The 18,581-nt window shown below is 40.6% G+C and overlaps 1 protein-coding gene and 1 long non-coding RNA gene across 3 annotated transcripts in view; one reads left to right on the forward strand and one right to left on the reverse strand.

Moving 5' to 3' along the window:
• The window catches only part of LOC109285818 (uncharacterized), a 108,846-nt gene extending 91,752 nt beyond the window's left edge, over window positions 1-17,094 (forward strand). The window contains exons 6-7 of the long non-coding RNA XR_009462598.1: window positions 8,134-8,237; window positions 9,422-17,094. This is a non-coding gene — a long non-coding RNA (uncharacterized LOC109285818). The remainder of the gene's footprint in view (window positions 1-8,133; window positions 8,238-9,421) is intronic.
• The window catches only part of PLCL2 (phospholipase C like 2), a 193,920-nt gene that overhangs the window by 37,246 nt on the left and 138,093 nt on the right, over window positions 1-18,581 (reverse strand). For both annotated transcript variants that reach the window (XM_019497972.2, XM_059728872.1), the window contains one exon: window positions 17,054-17,129. In XM_019497972.2, the coding sequence (XP_019353517.2) occupies window positions 17,054-17,129 (76 nt within the window). The remainder of the gene's footprint in view (window positions 1-17,053; window positions 17,130-18,581) is intronic.

Genomic DNA, 18,581 nt, shown 5'->3' on the forward strand with positions numbered 1-18,581 from the left:
ATATAGTCCCCAGTAGTGTGGTTTCCAGGGCATGTGGTCCCTAGGGGCTTAGAATGTGAATAGCCTTTAACTAGAAGATAAGGTAATGAGAAACAACCAAGGTGGATTTGTCAAGAACAAATGTTAGCTAGCCAACGTAATTCTCTTTGAGAAAAAACCCAACCTTGTGAATATGGGGGAGCTTGTCTTGAGGCAATTTATGTGGACTTTATTAGACTTTTGACATGGTCCAACACAATATTCTCATAAGTGGGGAAATATGGTGGGAGTATAAATATCTGAAAAGAAAATACACCCAAAGAGTAGTCATTTATAGTTTGCTGTCAAAGTGAGAAGGCAGGGAAACAGGGGCTGCATAGCAATTTATCATGGATCTGATTCCATTTAGTGAAATGATCAAATAGAAAGGGCACTTATAAAATATGAAAATAAGCCAAGCTGGAGGTGTTCCAAGCACTGTAATATAATAAAAGCCTTAGTCTGTCTGTCTGTAACGCTTTATTCACACTTTGATTGGTTGTCTCGACAACCAATCAGAGTGCTCTGCACGGACAGCTACACACGGCAGAGTGCCACCATGACAGCAGGAAATGAGGGGCTGGAGTGGGTCCCTCCTCCCCCCCCCGTTCCTTAGAGGCAGAGGTGGACGGTGGGGAGGGACTGGGGATGGAGGCTTCGCCCCCTTCCCTGCCCCCCTGGCCCTGCTCCTTGGAGGTGCGGGGTGTCGGTGGCACAGTGCTGGTTTTGTGCCCCCCACACAGCAGAGCGCCACCATGCCAGCAGGGACAGAGGAGATGAAGCAGGTGGGGCGAGGCCAGCAGTACTGGCCTCACCCCCCCCCGGACCTGCTCTTTGGAGGTGGCAGCTGCGCAGAGTGCTAGCGCCACAGTACCAGCAGTGGCACAGGGAGAAGCAGCAGGGGTTGGGGGGGCTCATGGGACCACACCGGGAGCAGCAGGGGGTTGGGGCTGCCCATGGGGCTGGATGTGGGGGGTGGGTGTGTCCATGGGGCTGGACATAGGGGGTGGAGGGGATACAGGCTTAGGAAGGGCACACGGGACCAGATGCAGGGGGTGGGGGGTGATGTGGGGGGATGTACAGGGCTGGAGGCAGAGCAGTTGCGCTGGGGGGGTGGCACTTGGTCCCCGTCCCTCACCCCATTTGTTAATGTTAGAGAAAAGAACTGGAATTCAAAGTGATCTTAATAAAGTGGAGAAATGGTCAAAAATCTAGTACATGAGACTAAATAAAAGGAAAAGCAAAGTATTACACTTAAAAAGGAGAAACTAAATGAAGAAATATAAAATAGGAGATAACTGGTTAGGCATCAGCATGACAGAAAAGATTTGGGCATTATAATAAAACAATCTTTATGGTTCTACAATAGGATGCTGTTGCAAAAAAAGGAAATTTTATTCTGGGATGTATTAATAGGACTGCTATATGTAAACACAAGCACTAAATATTCTGTTCTACTTCATATTTGTGATGCCTGAACTTGAGTCTTATGTTTAATTTTGGGTACCATACTTTAAGAAAGATATACAGAAATTGGAAAGAGCCCAGAGGGCAATAAGAATATGAAGTGTGGTTAATTTGAATAGGTTTTGTTTAATGTAGATGTAACACTCCAATATATTATGAGGCTGTTATAAGGAGGACAGTAACCAACTGGTGTTAGTGTGTACTGGGGCAGGCTTAATTGAATTTAAAATGTAGGGTAGATGTTATAGAAAACTTTAAAGCTGTAAGTATAGTTATAACAGGCTACCTAGAGACATGGAATCTCATTGCTATTTCTGTTTTTTACGAACAGATTGGACAAATGTGTCACAAATTGTGTGGGTCTATTTATTCCATCTCAGACAATGGGGATGAAAAAGATTAACATCAGGTCTACATTGCCATAATTAGAGGGTCAGATTGTCAGTTGATTTAAAATTAGCATAGTACGAAGTCACTGAAACTGTGCTCATTTTGAAGTAGCAGAAAATTTGCCCAAGAATTTTAAATTGTTTAAGAATAAAAGGTAACAATGTATAATTAAAAACAAATAAGATTGTATTGCTAGGTCTTTTTAATATTTAGTGTTTATAAAATCCCTGAAATAATACTTTAACTAGTAAAACAAAAGCAGCATGTTGGCTTTCAGAAAACAAATACAGACATTTGGATTTTTTTAAAACAATATTAAGCTTATGATAGCAGTCTAAACCCTTCTGGTTTTTTTGTTTACATAAATATATGTGAAACACCAAAGCCATGCTATGGGAAGAAACAGAACACAAAAATTCTACCCCATCTCCTTATTTTTTTTCCTCACTAATCTAAATGGGAATAAATATTCTACTTTTTTCTGCAGAATAAGTGCTGGGAATTTAACAGAAGCCCAGAATCTTATTAGTCACTTAAACCAGGAATTGGTTTAATTAACAGAACGAGTCCAGTTAACAGAATTTATTTTTGAGCATGTTAATGACCATATAAATTTGCTACTTGTTGGCAGCTTGTGATGATAAGGATTTATTCTTATTTTAGTCCTCTTTCTTTGTTCTTTGAGTAATGGAACAAAAGGCTTTAGAATGATAATAGTGTAATTTTCCCTTTTCTTACAAAGATAGTAATTATTGGCTTTACTCAGAGTTAAAATGCTGTTTGATAAAGCATTACACCCTCAAAGTCTACAACAAACAGTTCCAGAATGCCCACAAAATCCTGATGCAATAAGCATCTACTGAGATTGGGAAACAAATACAGTTTTACAGAAAGTCTTTGGAAATCACCAATACATAAAGGCAATTCTATTCATACTTGGAGCAACACATTCATCTTAATGTATCTCAGTCAGATTCTGTCAGAGTGAAACTGATCAATTTAGAAGAATCTATTAAACAATGAGGAATTAAATCAATACATTGTGTTATTCATTTAAAAAAGACCAAATTTGCACTTAAATTCATGTACATGGCCACTAATCTCATATTATGAAAACACCTAAAAATAGCCGAGTCTTTCATCAAATTAAATTGTATGAAGAAATGGTTGACAATGTTGCTGAACCTGAAGACTAGGCACAGGAAAGTTCATTGGGATTCTTATGAACAAATCCATTAGGAAAACAATATGATCTGTAAGGCAATAATTCTTAAAAGGAGCTCAGTAGAGAGCCAGCTAGTTACATGCTACTAGTCCCTTGTTTTCAGTGGTTTGAGGCATTAAAAATACATTAAATACTTTCCTAAGGAACTCTTGTAGACACCACAGGCATATTATTGGATCATCAATGGTATAGGAGGAGGCTGATGCTCTACAAAGCAGTCTTTCCTACTAAGATTTTTTCCATGTTATGAAAAGTTTGGGATCTCTCACTGTAGGAAAATTAATAGGTTTAAAATATAAAGAAAACACAAGCTGTTTGTTGTTATTAAAGCAATATTTTTTAAAATAAAAAAAATCCACTTCAATTTAAACAATTTATCCAGACTGACTTTGTTGCCCGTTAGAAAAGCGTTCTGCACGAGGATATGCTAGTGGCACTTCTTTCCCCTGTTAGTCATAGCTAATACGAAATCCTGCATCTTCTGGAACTGCGCTGTTGTTACATGACTACCAGAGGAAATTAAATGGGAGAAAGAAAATCAGCCATCTGTTTTGAAAGCAATTTTGTCCTAGATTTACTTAAACACTGCACTCAAGTTAAATGTCACTGTATAACATTTCTTGCAAACCTATTAAGTATAAATACTTTGGGAGTTTATTACAAAATAGGCTTTAATAAAAATACTGCACTTCTTTTCCAGAAAGGAAAAAGTCACCTGCAAATATAAGTCTTAGGTTTTAATTAAAATATTGATACATTTTGGGTTTTCAGATGGCATTTTTAATTTGGATGGGGCAAAGAGGTACAGGGACCCCAAAACTCAATACCCCCTGAGGGCACATCTACACATACAAGCACGTGTGCTTGCAGCAGCTCAAATAGAAGCGATGCAACTTTGAGCCAGGGCTCTTTGCCCCAGCACACATGCTTGGACATGAACTTTGATGTGGGGCAAATTGTGTCATTTGGGGCACAATAACCCATCTGCAGCTAGGGGGAGCTAGAGCCCAGGGCCAGCACCTGCGCTGTCCCCAGCAGTATAAAAAGCTGCCCTGTCCTGGCCTCAGCAGTACAAAAACCTGCCCTGGCAAGTAGCCCAGGGCTACTCGCTCTCAGGAGATTCTGAAGCCCAGCCAATTGGTACCTGGGGACACTATTCCTTGTGCCAGCTGGACTGATGAAGCAGCCCTGAGAGTTCCCTGCACCCTTTACCCACTGCAGCAGTCTGGCAGTGGGGGCTGCTGCCTGGCTGTGACCTGCTGCACACCTGCCAGACCTGGATGGAGACTGCACAGCCAGTAGAACCATCTGCCCCTCTGGGCCAGCTGCCAGTGTGCTGTGGCTGCAGAGTTGGCCTCTGTGCGGCACTACTGCCACGTGCGCCCCTGCCTGGCCATCTGGGCAGCTATTGCCTGGATGATGTTCCAGGTGTGGTGAACTGTCAAAGCATGTCCTCCTGGCCCCAACTGGCCAGGAGGTCAGCCACAGCCAGATGGGTCCAAGGTGCCAGCTCTGAGTCCTGCCACTGGTCTCCCTAGCAGGAATTCTGGTGTTCCCTATTGGAAAATTGAAAAATCCCAAATAAAAAAGTCCCAAAGTCACTCTGTAAAATACCCCAAAATCCATGTTCCTCCACAATTAAAACAAAAGACCATGAGACAGAGACAGACATCAGTTGGGCAAAGTTTTATTGACATATCTACAGTGTTAAAGCAATTTGGAAGAGTACCAGTGTCTCTATCATAATAATAAAGTGAACTCTAAATACATTTCATGAATTCATGAATATATATTTTGCTGCCCCCCCCCCCCCCAACCGGAGGTAAGAGCCCCCTCAAATAGCCCCTGCAGGGGCTACTCCCCCACAGGTTCCACATGCCCCACCTGGCCTCATCCTCCGCCGGCTGCTGCAGTCCCCCTGATGGCTGCCCCCCCCACTCCCCCAGGCCCCCCCCCAGTGGCTGCCCTGCCTGGCTGCTGGGGCTGTCACCCTGCCCCCCTGGGGCAGGTGGGGCCCCAAGGAACAAGATGGCAGCTGGACTTGCCGGTATGTGTTAGGGGTTTTTTTTTCTATTGTGGGGATGCTGGGGTAAGGGGGCAGGGATTGTGGGCCGGGCAGGGAAGGGATCGTGGGGGCAGCTGTGGGACAGGCGGGGCAGGGCAGAGATCGGGAGGGTCTGGGGGGCAGATGGGGGATGGGGCCGGGCAGGGAAGGGATCGGGGAGCCTGGAGGGCAGGCGGGGGGTGGGGCTGGGCAGGGATTGGGGGAGTGGGTGGGGCCAGCAGAGCTCCTCCCATAGCCCCTCCCCTTCCTCCAGCCCCCCAACCCCTTACTTACCGGCACTGGAGCCCTGCTGCTGGCATGCTGCCTACCCTGCACAGACAAGCAGTGTGCTTCAGCACCAGGGCAGGGGCCAACCACAAAGATGCTCTGGCAGCCACAGCATCTCGGTGGAGGACCCAGCCTCTGGTTGCCTCAGGGCCCGTTACCTGTCCCGCATTTTTTAGCTTGATTTTTTTTATTTTTTTTGACCCCTGGATATCCAGGGATCTAATATTGGCCCTGTGCTGCACACCTGTAGCAGGGGGAATGTTTTCCTTTCCTGCATGTGCCTCTTGCAGCACGCAAAGGGGTTTGAGATGCTGCAAGAGGCACGGGCGGGCTCATCTGGACACACCCTGAGATTCTATACCTTATTCTAGCCACCTCATTGTGGATCAAGCCAATAGGAGCTTTTGGTTCTGCAGTCTCACACCCTTGGAAACTCAAAAGACCTTTATAGGCAGACAGTTAGCAAAGTACAAAAGTTATGTACTGTGACTTTGATAGTTAAGGGGAAATACTACACATTAATTTTATAGGTTTCCCTTGCTTTATGCAGGTTCTGTATGTGTGAATTCGCTCTTACGCAATGACCCTTTTTATACCAAAACTTTGTTATATGTGTAAATTCACTCTTATGCGATTGGTGTGGTGGAAGCCCGCAGTCAGATGCTTTGTGCGGTGCATTGTGGGAGTGACATGCACCAAAATATAATCTCCTGTGTGGATCTGTGCACCTCATTGCACAGATCCACACGTGTCTGTGACACGTGTTTCTGTAGCTGCCATGCCCATTATGGTAACGTTCACTACCACCCTGTGCTTGTGTGTACTGTCTGCTGTGGGTGAGTACCAAAATTGTCTTGTAAAAATAGTGAAATGAGTCTGGGGGTCAGTACAATCGAGGTCTTGGAACGTATCCCTATTTGGGAACGTATCCCTCCTTTACCAAGGAGAAATGCAAAGTGCTGCAACTAGGGAGGAAAAATGCCAGCACATCTACTACTGCCTAGGAAATGACCTGCTTGGTAGCACGGAAGCGGAAAGGGATCTTGGAGTCCTAGTGGACTCCAAGATGAACATGAGTCGGCAGTGTGATGAAGCCATCAGAAAAGCTAACTGCACTTTATCATGCATCAGCTGGTGCATGACAAATACAGCCAAGGAGGTGATACTGCCCATCTCTCAGGTGCTGGTCAGACCACAGTTGGAATACTGCATGCAATTTTGGGTGCTGCACTTCAAGAGAGATGTGGATAACCTGGAGAGGGTCCAGAGAAGGGCCACTCATATGATTAAGGGCTTGCAGGCCAAGCTCTACAAGGAGAGACTAGGGCACCTGGACCTCTTCAGCCTCCGCAAGAGAAGGTTGAGAGGTGACCTTGTGGCTGCCTATAAATTCATCATGGGGGCACAGAAGGGAATTGGTGAGGCTCTACTCACCAAGGCGCCCCTGGGGGTCACAAGAAATAACGGCCATAAGCTAGCAGAGAGCAGATTTAGACTGGACATTAGGAGGAACTTCTTCACAGTTAGAGTGGCCAAAATCTGGAATGGGCTCCCAAGGGAGGTGGTGCTCTCCCCTACCCTGGGGGTCTTCAAGAGGAGGTTAGATAGGCATCATCTGGCAGACGTCATCTGAACCCAGCACTCTTTCCTGCCTATTTAGGGGGTTGGACTCAATGATCTATTGAGGTCCCTTCCGACCCTAACATCTATGTATCTATGAATCTTGTTACATTGTAAAGTGGGTTCCCTTTATGTGAGTTGGAGTTGTGCACCGTTTTAAATGAATACACGTATAGCATAGTGAAGGAAGCCTGTATTAATTTTGCTTGGAAAATATAATTAAAATTGACAAGACAGAGAAAATCCCACAGGGTCACAGGATTACATCTTCAGAGAATGCATGTTGCACCTTCCAAAGTAATAGGGGTGTAAAACAAAAAATATTTATTCTGTACAAGAAATACAAGATCAATCACAACAGCTTTTCTGAATACTGTGTTTCTTGACAAGAGATAGATCCCTCTAACACATTCCATCAGGAAATCTTAACTGCTATTATACAGAACTTAATTTTCAATGTTTAACTTCTCAGAAAACTGACCTGAGAGGATAGAAAAAAATTAGAACTAAGTGTGCAATGACCAAATAGCAAAAGGCCAGTAATCTACAGAAAAGTCACTTATATAGAATAAATGAGTATACTAATTATATAGTCTGAGCACTGGCAATAGAAAATCCATGGTTGTTTTAACTAGTTTCTCATATTTTGTGAATTCAGGAGCTTAGAGAAAGGAACAAGCTTGAACACGGCAGAAATCTTGAAAAGCCAAGCCGCTAGTCCTTAGGGGAGCATAGAGCTCAGTGTTGCTAGAAAACATAATAGTAAACAGGGGAGTTTTCCTGAGACTTAGATTTCTTCTCTTCTCACTCTGGTTTTTTACAGTGAATTTATCTTTTACCTGGTGACTGGTTTGCAGAATTTGGCACCTGTGTCTTATGAGCAGGAAGGAAGCTTTGCAGTTGAAACTTCCTGCCTTTGGTCTTAACCAGAGTTAACTGATAGATTGAAATGAGGGGGTTAGTACTGACCTAGACAAAACACTTTAAGAAGGCAATCACGGTAGCCCAGTAAACTCGGCAGCAAAGAGGGGACTTCACAGAAAAACTTTGATTTTTTTTTTTCTTTTTCTGTTGATGGCAGGGACAAGGAAGAGACAATAACAATGGCTCCTATGGCAGCACTGGGCATGCCCTAAAGAGAAGGAAGGAAGAGGATGACCAGATACAGAAGCTGTGGAATGATAGGTACCTGACAGAAGCTTTTTATGTTTGAAGTGGCACTTGATGAAACTTATGGAAAAAAGGATTCAAGGACTTGGGCATGTAGCTAGAAATATGTATCTTTAGACAAAAGGAATGAAAGGAGAGAGAAGGCTACTTGGACAACATAACATTGGCAGACAGCTACTGATAAAAGTCCCCCTTCACACAAAGAAAGACAATAGCGCATGGAGAACAGTCAAAGTTCTTTTAGTTGGCTTTTACTGCCAAACCCCAGGGTCAGCCCAAATGGTTAGAACATAAAAATAAATAAATGAAATTAAGCGGAAATAAAGCATACATAGCAACTATAAGAGACAAAAGTCAGTTTCTGAAAAGTAGTTATTCTGCGTAGGCACCATGCCAGATGCACTGGAGAAGTCTGGAGTTGCAATGGATGGTCAACAGAACAAGTCTTTCTGTGCTGCTCATTTTGGTTCTTCCCTCAGCACAGACTAACTCCTGCAGCCCCACGTGCCTTTATGGGGGAGAAGGGAAAGGAGGTTGGAAGAGCTTGAGAGAAGCAGAGCATGGACAGAGGAGGGGTGGGTGGGTGGGTGTGTGTGTGTGTGTGCGTGTCCTGATGCCTGTAGGACTGAAGGGCAAGGACCCCTCACTCCTGCCCTTGCTAACAGAAGGCAAGGGGGTACCTGCTCCTAAATGATGTGTGTTCATGTCCTGACTCCTGCAGGGTTGACCCCTCACTCCTGCCCTTGCTAGTAAATGACACTATGATACAATAAAAGAGGTAAGCTGCCACTTACACAAGGACAGTTTTGGCTTCACAGAATATTTAACATTTTTGACTGCAGTCAAATAATAGGCAATCAACTGATTGGCTTATCAACCCTATTTAAAAAACACACTCCAAGGTAAACTCGTGAAAGCCAATTCTATGGCTCACCCTCTAAGGACAATGCATCCCTTCCCACAGGGAGATGAAAACTACCTTCTCTAGGTTCTAATTCAGAAACCCTGATTTGATCAGCAGAGTACCACCCCTAACCATTCCTTGTCATTTCCCTGGACTGCTTCCTACCTTCCTGTCTTAGGATTTTTTCTACCCATGTTCCCTCTTCCACTGCATCTCTCAACCTGTATTTCTATAGCCTTGTATCCTCATTGTCTGGGCTGCAGTTTCTAATTGGCTGTTTGGTCATATCTGACAGGTAATCAGATTCTTCACTAATGCTTTCTGAGCAGCCACTAAGTGGGACATATACTCCATCACAGAGAAAGATGCAGAGGAGTAAGAGAAAGCAGGAAGATGGGTGTGTGAAAAAAGAAAAAGGTAGTCAAGTCCCACAAGAAAAAGAGGAATGAAGATATACTGAAGTTTGTAAAGGAACTAACACAGTGGTCTGCAAATGGAAGAAAGAATGGGAGAGAGGAACAGTTATTTACAACAGCATCAGGACAAGACCAATGTATGAGTAGAGAGTCCTTGTGGAGAAGAACTGATAGACTTAGTACCAAAAATAATTAGAAAACAAAAGGGTGGATGGCTGGCCAAGAGCAAAGATGTAACATGTGAACATGAAGCTGAACAGAACAGATTGTCAAGAAAGCTAAAGACACTTCTGATGCTACTCTGGGAGGCTATAAAATACAAGTGTTTCAAGCATTGTCACAGGCTACATTAAAGAAAAGGAAGGAACTGAGTGAAAGTATAGCATCTCCCCGAGAAGCAAATAAACAGATAAGGTTTTCCTTTTAAATGTCTCTTCACACATCAAGAACAGCAGTACATTATAAAGGAGAAAAAAGAAAGCCTTAAATTTCTTGAGAAGCTAAAGTTAATGGAAAGCACCCTGGAACCTCAGCCTGCGACGGATGTAAACAGCAAGAAGCAACACCAAAATAGTGACTGCAAATTGTTAAACCCAGGAGAAACAAGATACCAAAGGATAAGGACAAGGAGACTAGGGGAAGTCATAGAATTAGGTGTATTCAAGAGGATTTGAGTGGTACTGAATAACAGTATGAAGCAAATAAAAATTAAAAATGGAAGGGAAAATATTACAAGGGGAAAAGTTAAAATGGTAAAGTTGGGAACTGAAATAATTATGAAAATCAGGAAGTAAAAACATATTCCAAGACTAAAACCAAATAGCAAGGGGATGGGAAAGAGACTTGCGGGGAGGCCTGAAATATGGCTCTGTACAAGTCCCTCCAGGAAACAACACATGACATATTACAATTTAGTGCCATGACTGTCCCTATGAAGTTCACTTCTCAGGTATGGAAGTGTTAAACATTCCTTTACATCTGAGTGTTAGGATGACTGTCTACATTTTAGGAAAGTGGTAAAAATATAAAAGCCTTAAGTCATTTGGGGATTTTAAGAGAAGAGAAACTGGACTGGCTAAATAAGGGGGGACTTTAGGAAATAAAGTTAATTTTAGGGTGAGAATATAAAAAAGGATACACAGGAACCAAAACAGTCCTTCAGGTATATTAAGTATACTATTATCTCCTTTGTAAATACGTAATAACTTCAAACTCATGCAATTCCTGTGTACTACTCCAATGCTGGAGTTTTATTTCTATATTTTTCTGAGAAAAAAAATGTCAAAAGAGGCTTAAAAAATTCCTAACTGGAATTGGAAAGAAGCCTCTGATCAGTCCTTGCATCACAACAAATGAAGCTTCAAGATTCCCTTTGAAATATTTCATGGAAGATTACACCAAACTAGGAAAGGTATTAAAAAAAGTGAAGGCTCAGGTGACCTTCAGTGGAATTCTTCGGGATGGCAAACACATGACAAGATCATGAAGATCAACAGGTAGCTGAAGAATTGTAATACAAAGAAAGTTTGGGAATGTTTGAAGAATGAGCAGTAGTCACAGAAAAAAAGACTCACCTTAACAGCACTGGCCTTCTGGGACTGGGGCAGCATAAGAGTTTGAACTAAAGAAATAAGGGGAAGTCAGTTGAGAGAGACACAATCTCCATGCCTGATTTTAGGACATGGGAAAAGAAAAACTGGGTAAATCAGGATACAATAATGGATACAAAAGAATCAGAGGGTAAAAGGACATTGTGAGGAAAATACTAATATTGATTAAAAGAGTAGTTAGTGGGCGATACAACTAGGCTAAGAGGTATGATCAGTAATAAATTAACTGAAATGTTTGCCTGAGTGCCTGGTACAACAAAACAAAGGAACTAGAGCTACCAGTACAGGATATGAAACAGGATATTACAGTAATAAGAGGGTAGAGTAGAAATCAGGACTGAAAAACTGAAATGGGTTTTAAAGGTATGTGCTGTTTAGGAAAGAGCGAAATAAAGGTAACTGTGGTAGGATACCATGGATAAAATAAACAGGTTCAAAATTTGTTTGGGGGAAGGATGGTAACAAAGGTTCAGTTCAGACCATACTGGGAATCTATTATACACTTCCGGCATTTGATTCAGGAAGAGCTATCTAAAGTTGCTATACTACTTGTAATTTTCTAGTACTGAAGACATTATAAAAGAGCAGGATGCTGACAATAACCAAAAAGTCTACAAGGAAAAAAGACTGATCAGCAAAGAAAGCTGATCTGAGGTCGGGAAATTAGGGTAAAGTGAGACTTGTGAAAAGTTAAATTGAGTTTAAAATAAACAGCAGAAGTTCTTCAGCAATACCAATAAAAAGAAGAAAGGAAGATGTGAGGTTGCAGTATATCAAGGCTGAAATAAAAACTAAAGGTAATCTAGGCATGTCACCAAAACTAAATTAATTCTTAGCCACCAATTCCAATGAGGGTAATGTTGACCACTGGGACAAAGGTGGGATAGGCAATGTAAATTACCACAACTGATGGAAAAGTAGATCTCAAAAATTCACTGTGTTCACAGGGGTCAGGAGTGGGGGGCAGGGGGCATCATCCCCATCCCAGAATTCTGAAATTCCCAAAAGATGATATTGCAAGTCCCGCAACAAGAATTTTAATAAAACACTCAAGTCAGGGGGTTGCATTGTATGACTGCAGAATACCAAATATAGTGCATATTTTTTTTTAAGACAGGAGAATTTACAGTCATTTACAGGCATGTTAGGATGACTTTAAGAGCATGCACAGTTTTAGAATAAATCTTGAAGGAAAGAATAATTAAGAATACATTAAAAGAAATGGAAAATGGGATAAAATACTGTATGTATTTACCAACTTTAAATTATGCTATCATTTTTCCAAGGATGACTTCTTTCTAGAGAATGAAAATGGAGTAATTTAATCTATTTCAACTTCAGGAAAGCATCTGTTCCAGCACCACAAGGGAAATTTAGTTAAATTGGAGGTTTAGATTATAAAAGAATTACAAAGTGGGAAAGAAACTGGATAAAGAAAAGATTATAGTATTTTATGTTGAATGTGATGGAGGAAAGTCCAGTGGCTTTCTCTGTGCATCTGTCCTAGGACATAAACTGTTTAATAATTTTATTAATGACCGACCTCAGCACAAAAAAGCAGGGTAAAGCTAAAGAAATTTCACTAATGATGCAAAGCTGGAAGACTTCATAAATGCAAAAGGGGATTGAAACCTCTTACAGTAAGAACAGAATGACATGGAGGATTAAAATAATAGAAATGGGATAAAATGTAATAGTAAAAATGAGAAGTTATGCACTTGTATAATCAATACTATTGTATAAGCATCTTGTTAAGACCTCATCTGATATACAGCATACAGTTCTAGTCACCCACATTCAATATGTAAGATTCAGATTGGAACAGGCACAGAGAGCAGTGACCAGGATGATCAGGAGGACAGAATCTGTTTCACAGCAGAAAACTAGAAGAACAGGCCTAATTAATCTTAGGAAAATGAAAACTGAGGGGGATTATGATTGCTTTGCATAAATATATTGGGAGGGCGATAAACATCAGAGAGGGAACAGACCTACTAAAGCTAAAAAATAATGCTGATGGAAGTGGATGATCAAAATAAATGGATATTAAATTGGCTATAAACAAATGTAAGCTGGAATTTAGGGTTCTTACTAGCAAAGCACTTCCATTTGGAGTCAGGGAGTGAGTATCCCTACAACAAAATTTCATAAATCTGATGAAAGGGATTGAAACATGGTTTCCTGCAAGATGAAAGCGACTGAAACATGGTTTCCTGCTCCCAGACCCAGGGTCTCCCTTCCACCTGTACTTTCCTAGAAATGCCCAACACAAAAAGTTGAAACTTGGGGATTCTGGTGTGCTCATCTGTTGCCATGAAAGTTTTACATTTCTTCTATGTTTTTTAAGTATATTAGGAAGGTTTCTTTTTTATAAAGCTTTTGGACCATCTAATAATATCTGAAAGCTAATACTGGTAGATAATAGAAATGGGATGAAATTTAATATGATTTTAAAATCATTATGGACTGTGCATGGCATCCACCTCTATTCCCCAGCAATGAATCTTAAGTTTACAGAAAGTGTTAGTCAAGTAATATAATAATACAGGTTTTTCCCTTCAAAATACCAACAGCATAGTGCTATGCTTTTTTTTTTTGTTTAACGTTCAGCATTCACAATATTTTTCTATCAGCACAATTATTTTCCCTATAGTTAAGAGATTCTTCTTTTTGAATCCATGAATTAGGAGTTAGGATGCCTCATTTTTATTTATTTATTTATTTTACATATTACTGTTAACAATTTTGGTCTTGTGGTACCAAGGTAAGGAATTCTCAGAACGGTAAATAATATAAACCACATAATACACAGGGTACCTCTTGGACAACCTGCACTCCTGTTCAGTTTTACAGACTAATACTCTGTAGCAAATATAACAATTACACAGAGTAGTGTGAAAAGAGCTACTTTCAGTGCAGCTAAGAAGCAAAAATCTTCTGCTCTGGTGGTATATAAGGACAAAGTCCAAAATTAATCCTAGTATGTTTTGTTAAGCAAAGCATAATATCAGGGAAAAGGAATCTGTTTGAAGGTTAACAAAGTCCTACTTGTGCATAATGCCAAGGTGCTGACAAGATACGTGCAAAGCAGATTTTCTTTTAAATAAAGACTGTAGTATAGTCTTCAGACAAATGCCAGTATTGTTTCCTCAGCTATTTTTGTTTGAAATAGGAACTATTTTCATATGCCTCAGCAAGAAACCTGACTGAACTCTAGGATTTTGCACTACCTGATCAAGGAGGGGCTGTGGTTTCATTTCATTTCCCCTATTTCATATGCTCAAATTTAGCAAGTAATTCGCCATACTTTCCAACAAGATGCTTCTTCAAAGGGTCATCTTGGATGGAGCCTCTTACTTCCCAAACTTATTTATCCTCTTCCCTAGATTTCCAACAATTTGGTCTGAACCAAAATGTAGTTCATACATAAGTACATGCAAAGTGATGCTTTTGTAAAGCATCCAGCTGCATTGTGACCTGGAGTCAATCCAGAAGCCCACACTGTTACTGGTAGCAGTACTATCTTCAAAGGATGTAGGGTCAATGTGGGACAGTGACTACATTTCCCTCCTATCTTAACCTACAGAGGTGGCTATGGTTCAGAAGAAAAGATACACTGCAGCTGTCTCAAGGCTTTGGCAGCTGTTACTGCAGCAAAAACTCATTAAGAACTTCAGGAAAATTCTTATTATAACCATGTGAAACTCTCCCTGTCCTTCAGCTGTCAAGGCATTTCCCGCCCAATGATGAACGAATGCAGGGCCTTGCCTCAAAGGCACAAGTATTGCCTAGTTTCCCATTTCTTTTTGTGTTTTGCCCCTCCCCACCAAAACACTGCTCATGTAAATGATTATGCAAATAATCATTCACCTTGTCCATCCATAAACAATGTGTTTGTTTTTCCTCCTTTTAAGTACCTGGTATTGACTTTAGGAAAAAATCCTTTTCAATTTTATTTTCTCTGTTTTGATTCTCTCTGTTTATTTTGTTTCAGCAGTGAAAGTTCAGTCCAGCAGTTCCTCATATCTATATTTCTCAGACCTGCTGCTGGCTCCATCTATAGCTGTTACTATATAGTACAGTAGATTAGTCTAATTGTCAAGGATACTTACCTTCATTCAGTACTTCTACCACTTAAGTCGCTTCAGATGCATCATTTTAGTTCAACAGAACAACATATTTATGTCAGTCATATCCCTAACACATCTGTGCATTGGTCTAGCCCATGGGTAGGCAACCCCCAGCACAGATGCCAGAGCATGGCACACAGAGGCATTCTGCTTGGCATATGTGCCTTGGGGCGCACAGTTGGAAATGGGCCAGGGTTGCACTGCCACAACAAGGATCAGGCCCCTTGCAGCTTCCCTGCTATCTGCTCCTGGCATGCTAACATCTTGCAAGTCAAGGTTGTTGATGTTTTTGGCACTCTGCCCAAAAATGTTGCCAACCCCTGGTCTAACCTTCCCAGATGACAACACTGTTACATACATTATCATTTCTGTAAGGCAATGGTTCTTGACCTTTTTAGACTGAAGGCCTCCCCTACCATAATTTTTCTGAATTTAGCAGAATCTCATTTCAAACACTATTTGAATTCATTTTTTGGCAATGGAAATATAAAGCAATTCTCCTCTTGCAAACAATTCAAAAAAGCACAACAGCTCAAAATGTTTTTTGCCTCTGTGGATTATTATTTGAGATCTCTGGGTTTATCTTGTAAATCATGTTGCACACCTAACCATGCTAAAACTGCAACACCCTGAATCCCCCTTAAAAATATCTCATGGAACCGCAGGCAGTCAAAAAAAAGATTAAAATAATGGAATGAGAAAATACAGCTGTAATTTAAGTGATATTTATATAACTTTTAATTCCTTCAAACTTTCATTTTTTAGTGGAAGCCATTGATTATATTCTCTAATCCAATGTTTCTCAATCAGGGTGCCGCAGCCCAGAGATCCTTTGAAGGGTGCCTTATGGCGTGAGGAGGTAAGTTTAAACTCATGTTCTTCCCTGCCTGGCATTCCCTTAACTTCCACTGCCTGGCTCCTCTGCACTAAAATATATTTGCTTTTGAAATGGGGTACCACTAAATTCACACAAGATGTGGAAGTATGCCTTGAGTCTAAAAAGGTTGAAAACCACTGCCTGAATCACTCAACATTGTCAAGGCATTTTTATGTGACAGGCTTCACAGTATTTAGTTTATCAAAGACAAGGGGCTAAAAAAGGCTTGGTTCTAACCCCAGCTAAACTAATTTATGATCTTTTGTAGCATCTCACTTGATTAATCTGTGCTTCAGCCAACCCAAAGGAAACAGATGATATTAAAGTAAAATTGAAAATTGAAAATGAGACATGGACTACTAATACAGGCATTACTATTAATAATACATCTGACTAGTTTCTCTAATACAAAAATCTCTAACAAGTATGTGTTTTCATAATAATTCATCAGATTGCAAAACCAGAAAATTAAGCAATGTTTTAGCCACTTGAGTACATTATATCTTCCCCTTACATCAACATGTTAGGCAACGTAGCTGACATGGCCTTGCACATTTGTATAGGAATGGCACATTTTTCACAAATATATCAGTATTTTTACACTCCATCTTTGCTTTGGCATCATAGAATTTATCATCAACCAACTGCACAAACTTAGCATTGCAGCTGGACTTGGAAATCATTAAAAATGTTATCAATCCAAGCGTAAACAATTCACTTAGTACTGGATAAGTACCCAAAAGATACACTTTCACTGCTGTTGTACATGCCTAAATTTTATTCTGCTTGAGCACAAAAGCATTAAATTAACCCCATTCATGGTTTTGTAAAAATAAAAATAAGATAAATAACTTCCTGTATTTTAATTTATTCAGAAATAGAGCTTGCACTTACCTGCCTTCTGACACTGTACGATTTTCTCATATAAGCTATCTGAATTTTCAACAAGAATCTTTATGGTCTGAATCATCTGTAGAGAAAATATGAGATAAAACTGTTCAAACACATATTAATAAATCTCAAAATCATTGCAATTGTGATACCGGTATTTTTGAAAGAGTTGTTTAAACTCTGACCAATCTGTCTAAATTTCCCCTTCTTCTGGGATGTGTTTCTATAGAATTTTGTTTGTTGAAGGCATGAACATATATAACAGTTAGAATGGTTTAAATTAAGTTTAAACCTGAAGCTGACAGACCTGCAAGCCTGTTAAAATGGTTTAAATCTACCTGATAAATCAAATATTATGTTGAACTGCTTCACTGTGAACTGACTCAGTGTTATGTGTGGACACCAACCTTTCTGGGACACAGGTCTGGCCAGTCATTCAGGCATCCCACACTGCATTGCTCCTCAACATCCCCTCCCCCCTCTCCATACACTGCTGCAATTGGCCAGTTTGGTAGGTAGCCAGAACTCCACTGCTCCTTTCTGATCTTTAACCACTCTTGTTGGCACTTTTTATTAATGAGCACCTTGCACTGCTTATTTAATAAAAGCCGTCTTTCTAACAACCAGCTGTGTCCTCACTCACTACTCAACCACAACTTATCATCATGCCTTCCCCAGCTCCTAGCAACCAAAATACCAGGGTCCAAGCACTCTCCCTGCTTCCACCCCCAAGTTGAGCAAGCTCACTGAAGACTTCCATCATTTGCAGGCTATTGCAGTTTACCAAATTCATGTTTAAGAAACAAAGGAAAATAGAAAAGTGACAACACCCCCGCCACAAGTCACCTACACTCTGGCACTCTCAAAGCATGAGTGTGTTTCCCCCTGGTGTCACAGTCACAGTAAATGGATTATTAATTTTATACAACTTATTCTCCTATTCCAAGTAACCTGTATGCAATTTTGAAAAGTTGAATTGTCCCGTTTCCTGATTATATCTGAAAAAAATCCATTAGAAAGAAAAAAAATGTACATAACTAAATGAGAAAAAAAATGATTTTCTCAAGCATGTCAAAGGTACATATGAAATATTAGTGCAAATGTTGCCTGATAAAAAAGTTAAACTAATTATCAAATAATTATTTAACATACAATTCTTAATTAACATTTTAAAGATAGTTGTACTATAAGAGAAGGCTATAGTAACCAAAATATTGTATGCAAGCCCAAGAGCATTCACAGAGAGTCACTGCAAGCCTATTTATTCCTGATCTGCTATGAAAAAGCTGAAGCCACTTTCTATTTCATAGTATTCATCATTAATGATACCTATAGTGTGGATCCACTGTAATTACTGAATGTTGCTGCAGAGAGGTAAGTGGATCTCAACCAGGGTGCCATAGCACTGTAGGGTGCCTTGAGATGATTTCAAGCCAAAGAATATTAGCACTGTTAGTTTTAGAAACTTGATTCACAGGATAAACCCAGAGATTTCAAATAGAAAACCACAGTTGTGATCTGAGTTCTTTGC

The sequence above is a fragment of the Alligator mississippiensis genome, chromosome 5 (genome assembly GCF_030867095.1).
Source record: "Alligator mississippiensis isolate rAllMis1 chromosome 5, rAllMis1, whole genome shotgun sequence".
Taxonomy (NCBI): domain Eukaryota; kingdom Metazoa; phylum Chordata; order Crocodylia; family Alligatoridae; genus Alligator; species Alligator mississippiensis.